Source organism: Octopus bimaculoides, chromosome 3 (genome assembly GCF_001194135.2).
Source record: "Octopus bimaculoides isolate UCB-OBI-ISO-001 chromosome 3, ASM119413v2, whole genome shotgun sequence".
Lineage (NCBI taxonomy): Eukaryota > Metazoa > Mollusca > Cephalopoda > Octopoda > Octopodidae > Octopus > Octopus bimaculoides.
In genome coordinates this window covers 167,582,362-167,589,741 of record NC_068983.1, presented here as the reverse complement: position 1 = coordinate 167,589,741, position 7,380 = coordinate 167,582,362, and the positions used below count along the sequence as shown (strand labels likewise).

The 7,380-nt window shown below is 37.5% G+C and overlaps 1 protein-coding gene across 1 annotated transcript in view; it reads right to left on the bottom strand.

Annotated features, from left to right (window-relative positions):
• Window positions 1-629: 629 nt before the first annotated feature.
• LOC106874653 (deoxyribose-phosphate aldolase) overlaps window positions 630-7,380 on the bottom strand; it is a 19,815-nt gene continuing 13,064 nt past the window's right edge. Inside the window, exons 4-8 of the mRNA XM_014922450.2 lie at window positions 6,428-6,526; window positions 6,040-6,174; window positions 4,358-4,486; window positions 3,764-3,876; window positions 630-1,080 (exon numbers count right to left, since the gene is read on the bottom strand). Coding sequence (XP_014777936.1) covers window positions 874-1,080; window positions 3,764-3,876; window positions 4,358-4,486; window positions 6,040-6,174; window positions 6,428-6,526 — 683 coding nt within the window. The 3' untranslated portion in view covers window positions 630-873. The remainder of the gene's footprint in view (window positions 1,081-3,763; window positions 3,877-4,357; window positions 4,487-6,039; window positions 6,175-6,427; window positions 6,527-7,380) is intronic.

Here is a 7,380-nt window from a genome sequence, read left to right as displayed (position 1 = left end):
CTACCACCGTTCTTCCAGTCTTTCCAAGCCTGCTTCTTTTGTCTAATGGCCCTGTCAACTACATTGTTCCACCACCATGTTACCTTGGGTTGAGAGGGGACTTTGCTCCATCCACAGATCTGGTCAGTGGCCCTCAGCAGGTTGTCCCGTAGAAACCTCCAATTATCTTCCCCATTATGTGATGCTTTATCCTCCTCTATTTTGTCAAAAGCTTTGAGTAATATGTTTCTAAATCTCGTGCTGGTGCTACAAATACAAAAGCATCCATTACTTTCTGTAAAGCGGTCGATGGTAGGAAGAGTGTTCAACCATAGAAACCATGCCAAAGCAGATACAAGAGCACAATGCAGTCCTCCAACCTATCAGATCCTGTCAAACCATCCATTCATTAATGTAATGAATAGTGTACAAGGGTGGAAGGGGGGGTCAATGGTAAATAGCAGTAAGGTGGGGAGAATGTAAAAGAAATGGTTTGGGAAGGCAGATGTAGTAAGTAGCAGTACAAGAGGAATAAAGAGCAAAGCTTTTTAATGGTTCCTGCATAAAATATATCAGCATAAATTTTCTTCATTCTAAAATGATCTTTCATGGTAAAGTTTGGAAAATCATCAATAATTAATGAACATTAATTAGCAGAGGTAAAAACTGTAATATTTATTTAATTTTTTTTTTTTTTCTTTTTTGTAAAAATATTTAAATTTAACATAAAGAGCTATATAAAAACAAATACAATCTTTGAAAAGAGTGTGTGCATGTGTGTCTGCAGCAAAATACTAAATACAGCCAGTAATGAATCATGGATATATAAAAATAAATCTATGGCTTCGTATCAACAGACTTCAATAAGACCTTTGTGATGGTTGATTAATAGGTTTAAGCTGATGGCAGTTCAAAAGCAGCTGCATAACGACCAGTAACATGATGGAAAATTTGCCTTTCAATGTCACCCAAAAGGGAAGAGGCACCGATTCTGAATAAATGAGGCTTTGTCCATTCGTCTCCAAGTTCTTCTTTCATTAGTGAGAGCCATGTACAAGCATCTTTGGCAGAATGAATACCACCAGCTGCTTTGAAACCAACCTGTAATATAGGAAGAAAAAATAATGTAAACTAAATGATTAAAATATAAATACATCTTTTAACTTATTCAAATCTCAAATTATTAGACACACTTGCAATAGAAATACTTCTAAATGATCATCATTGTTTTTTAATGTCCACTTTTCCATGTTCTCATTTGTTGAGGTAGACTTATCTATGGCTGGATGCTCTTTCTGTCACCAAGTCTCACCTGTTTCCAAGCAAGGTAAAGTTTCTTCCTGGCCACGTGTTTCCATGGAAATTTGGAAATGAAGGACACTGCCTGTATGGCAGCGATGCTTATTTCCAACTATGGTGTGGAATCAAGACATGGATATGCTTATATACATATATACAAACAAATGATGGGTCTCTTTAAGTTTTCATCAACCAAATTCATTCACAAGACTTTGTTTGGCCTGGGTCTACAGTAGATGACACTTGCCCAAGGAGCTGCGCAGTGGGACTGAACCGGAAACCAGGAGGTTGGGAAGGAAATTTCTCAATCACCCAGTTCCGTCTGCATCACGATCCTAATTTTTAAACCTGTTTCCCCATGATTCCATCAGTTGAATGGGGCCCTTCTGCAACACACTGTTTTCCCTCTTTTTGTAGTCACTTTTCATTGCCTTTCGAAGGCTCTGTTGCCTGAGATCAGCTTTCACCATTTCAACTCATGTTTTCCTCTCTTTTAAACAGGTTCTTTCTATTTGGTACTTTTTCACCCAACATTTTTTTCTCTACTCGGAGCAACTTCTTCATCAACAAACTGCACAAAATGATCTTCTTTATAATAATCAAATGTTAGCTCACTCCCTCCTCCATCAACACGACATGTGGCATAGTGTGCCACATGTCAGATGTCGAAGTGATCACAGAGCGACATGAAGTGAAGTGTTTTGCTCAAGAATACAATGCACAACCCGGTATAGGAACTGAAACTAGAATCTTGCAATAATGAATGCAACAACCTAACCACTAGGCCACCAATTAGCTTCTTGTTTGCACATCTAATTCCTCTTTCACCCAATCATTACATATCCAACAAAGAAAGCTCAGTCTTCGCACATCCCTTCAATCTGCTAACATCCAACAACATATTTAGAATCTACCTCTCACTCAAAGAGAGAATCCCTTTGTCTCTAACCTCAGCTACCAACTACTTCTATGGAGCCTTCCAAGGATTCATTTCAAAGGCTGACCACTGCCATATGAGATGGCTTCCATTTCTGTCAGTCTGTCCCTCACAATGATTACATATTTATAAGTGGATGGCAGAACTGGTCTCAGACAAAGTACTTCATTGAATTTTGTTACAATATCTCAGTTCAAAACTCATACGGATTCATTTCAAAGATCAATAAAAGTACCAATCAAAGACATCAATTCTGGTTAAATGAGTGAAACTTATAACAGAAACAGAAACACACACACACTAGCTACGTGGTTTGTTTGTTTTTTTTTTAAAACTTTCTTTCATTCATTATTGCATCTATGGTTTCTTATTGCATTTGTTTGTAAACAAAAACATATTTTTCTTATCTAAATGTCTCACTGAAATGAATACCATTCCTTTCATAAAAACATTTTTTTATGTAAAAAGTTTCTTCCTTTAAATCAAATTTCTGGAGTCTGACACAAACAGCAGATACATCGGGAGGTATCATTTTATTATTTAAGGCAGTGAGCAAGTGCAACTGTTACAGCACTGCAAGAAAATACCTTTCGATATTTATTCAAATTATATTCCATATTTAAATCCCACTGAGATCAAAATATAAAATTTTTGCATGTCCAGATTTCATTTGTCAAATAAAATTTCTGGAGAGTAACACAAAACGTAGACAGGTAGGTAAAATGCATCATCATTCTTTGGAGCCTGGTGCAAACTCCTTGACTTATCATCTCCAGTAAAACCGTCCAACCCATGCCAGCATGGAGAATGGACATTAAGTGATGATGATGATTCAGCATCTTTAGTCCATTCTGGCAGAGGTTGGATGGTTTGACAGGACCCAACAAGTCTGTGTTAAGTTCCAGTGTCTTCTTTGGCCAAGTTTCTACAACTGGGTGCCCTTCTTAAGGACAACCACTTCACAACCCCTGTACTGGGTACTTTTATACGTGGAGCCAGCACTAATGAAATTACCAAGTAGCTTGCAAGGCAAGACCCCTTGATTGAGAGCAGTGCCAAGGGTTGAGAGGGGTACAAAAGCTACGTATTCTTAAGAAAGAAGACAACAGATTCAATCATCATTTAACAAGCATCTGCCATGCTGGTATGAGTGGGACATCTCAATCTTGGAGAGATGAAAGGCAAAGTCAAACCCAGCATATTGTCTTAGGACCTTAATAATAAGTGACCCTGAAAAAGTGAAAGGCAAAGTCGACTATAGCAGGATTTGAACTTAAAACATCTAGATTCAAAAGAAAGAGAATTCGAGTATTTTCTCCAATGCTTTAACAACTCTACCAATCCACAGCCCTAACAACAACAACAACAATAAAAATAGTTTCAAAGTTTGCCACAAGGGCAGTAATTTGTGGGGAGGGGTACTTTTAAATGGGCCAATTCTGATGATGACAAGAAGTCTTTGTTCATCAAAAATTTTCAATATTATAGGATAAAAAAGAAAGATTTATTTGAATATTAATAAAAAAAAAAGTAATTTCTTTTTCTTGCCTTGTATCCAGTTTTTTTGTAATAGTCTCGGATTGCTCTGGCCATCACAATCCCTACTGGGAAAGTAGCATTCACACTTTCTTTACCAGTTGAAGTCTTGATAAAATCACTTCCTGTGATAACAAGAAAGATGGTAACCCTGTGAGAATCTTAAATTTATGAACAACAACAACAACAATGGCAGGTATACTACTAACGAGACCATTAAGTATTAGCAAGAAAATTTATATGCCAACAACAAATGGCAATTTTATCCTATAACAGATATTGAATTGTCATAAATTTATTCATTTTCTTTCTTTTACCATTTAATTTAATCCTTTCCAATGTTATTTGAATTAACATGAAAAATATTTTTATGATAGTGTTTTGTTTTCTTATTTATTATTTTTTTTTTTTGTAGCTCTGTTCTTTCTCCACAACTTTTGTTAATCAGTTTTGAAACTTGAATAAATTTTTATCTTTTTCCAAAAAGGTAACAATGGCATTGCCAAGTAGAAAATGAAACAAACAGATTTTTCTGACAACCCAATATTTTAAATGTTGGTATATTAACAAAAAAACAAAAAAAACAAACAACAACAACAACCATACCTGCCATCATGCAGACTACAGATGCTTTATAAACATTAACCATACTTCCAAGTTCTCCAACAGCTAAGATGGCTTTCAGGTGAGCATCTCCACAAGCTTCTTTCATCTGTTTCACCTCAGAATAGACACCTGAAAATATGAAATAAAAGAAACAAATTCAAAATAAATATCCTGTAAGTAAAGTCTTGTTTCTCATGATTTGCAAGTTTCCACTGTTTATAGCAAGCAATTGAATTGAGGGAAACCTCGCAAAATATTGTACATAGCTACCTTGGATTACATTTTTAAATAAACATCATCATCATCATCCTCTTAGCTATTTCAATGTCCTCTTCCACGTTTGCATGAACCTAATGGTGCTTTTTTACGTACCACTGGCACAGGGAGCCAGTCAGGCAGCACTGGCAATGACCCATGTATGATATAGATATACAGATAAGATGATAATTATTTTTGAATACAGAAACACCATTAGAACAGCAGGAATATTGAGTAAATTACCTTTATCAGGTGGAAAAATTTGCCAACAACCAGCCATGGAACTTGAACCCATATCCCCCAAAGACTCCAGCTGAGTGATTTACTAAAGTGATTAAGCTAAACTACCTGCTGATAAATTCCCTGCCGAATTTAGATGCTAAATACTTTAATTTGTTTATATATATATATATATATCAACTTTCATCACCTGATCCAACAATTTGATACCTCTGTAATTATTTCTATCCAAGGCATTACCTTTACCTTTGTAGCAGTTGACTATGGTGCTGCTACACCAGTCATTGGGTATGAATCCTTCAGAAACTACCTAATCTACAATACGGGTGACTAGGCCATAGCCCACACCACCAGATGTTCTAAGCATCTCAGCAGTGATTCCTGATGGGCCAGGGGCTTTTCCTGGCTTCATACCCTTAATTGCTTTATCTACAAGGGAGCTGTCTATTCAGATAGCTGGTCCCTCTACTGGGTCAACATTTGGCAGACATTCCTCCTCCCATTCATTCCCCATGTTCAGCAGTCTTTCATAATGGCATCTTCAAGCCACTTTTTTCGCAGACTCATTAAAAGCAAGTGCACCATCATCCATGTGGACACACTTCTCCCCTATGACATCACAATTTTCTCTTACACACTGTCTTGCAATCCGAAATACTTCAGTTCATTGGTCCTCACGACACTGAACATAAACAAATTTCTTCTTTTCTGCTTCTCCCTTGGTTATGTATACCTGTCTCTTAGATTCCCTTCTGGTTATCTGATGCAGTTCCCTGCTGCCCCTACTCTTCCAGGTGTTCCAGGCCTGTTTCTTTACTCTAGTGACCCTGTCTATGGTATTGTTCCACCACCACGTTACCCTACATCTGGAAGGGACTTTGCACCAACCACAGATTTGGTCTGTGGCACTCAGCAAGCTGTCCCACAGGAATTACCACACACACATATGCAAACAAAGGGGTTTTTTTCAGTTTCCATCCACCAAATTCACTCACAAGGCCTTCATTGACTCAAAGCTATTGCAGAAGACACATGCCCAAGGTGCTGCCACACTGTAGGACTGAATCCAAAGCCATATGGTTGGGAAGCAAACTTCTTAACCACACAGCCATGGGACATCACACATAGATATTCTATCAGAAAGTAAACTGAAACTGTTGCTGTTTTCTTAACAGACCACTCACCTTTCCAGTCACCAGTAAGAGCTAGTTGTCGGTTGATGACAATGTCTATCTCAGTGGCACCAGCAGCAACAGCCTGCTTGATTTCTTGCAGCCGGCTTTCAAGGCCACATTGTCCTGTTGGAAATCCAGTGGCCACTAAGTGAATTATAGAAAATTGATCATTTAATTTTTTTGAAAATGGAATGATAAAAGCAAACTTTCAACAGAATCTTTCAATGATTGAAAACTGTGTTCTCTTATTATTTATGGTTATCATTTATTATTATTATCATTATTATTATCATTATTATCATCATACACACTTATTAGAGTAAGGCCAATGAAGAAACTACATAGATGGTGCAATGCCATAGTTACCTGAAAATTCTATAGAAATACGTCCACTTACCAGATGCGACTGGAATATTGGAAGCATTTGCTTTCTTTAGAGCTTTGATGCAGTCAGCCACTCGGTTGGGATAAACGCAAACAGCAGCTGTTCTAATATCTGCCAGAAAAGAATTCAAAAACGACTGAAAAACAGATCTAACAAATAAATTGTAATCATCTTTACCCATCCACAACCACACTTGCAACCTCAGTCTTGATCTTCTCTCCCCACTCTCTTCTATTCCCCTTCTGCTACCTTGACACTACACTCCAACATTTTGTCATCATCATCTTTATCTCTCACTTACTCCCACCCACTCCTATATAACACAAGGCAGTCAAGAATTTCCTCTACAACAAACCCATGCCAGTCCTGCTATCAAAATTATAACCACTTAACACATAACACAAAGCCATTTGCTTCTCTCATTTGAGATGGCTCTTTTAGTTTTGTAAGTTATTTGGTAACCTCTCAAGTATTGATGCCATGAAAAAGCACCCAGCACACTGTGTAAAGTGGCTGCTGTTTGGAAGGACGTCCAGAGGTACAAACCATGCCAGTCTTGGAGCATGATGCAGTCTTGTTCAACTGTCCAACCCACATCAACATGGGAGACGAATTATTTTTTTAAAATCCTTTGAAGTACAAAACTAAGAACCAAATCTATGCATTTCTAAAAGGTGTCAGCCCTATCAACACCTGTTTTAATTGTACTTATTTATTGTTGACATAGTAATAGTGGTAGTAAATGTTTATAATTGCATTCAAAGGATGTCATTCCAGTGACATAACTTAGCAAGTTTATTATGCCACAATTCATCATCATCATTATCGTTTAACATCCGTTTTCCATGCTGGCATGGGTTGGACAGTTCAACTGGGGTCTGGGAAGTCAGGAGGCTGCACCAGGCTCCAATCTGATCTGGCAGTGTTTCTACAACTGGATGCCCTTTCAAATGCAAACCACTCCG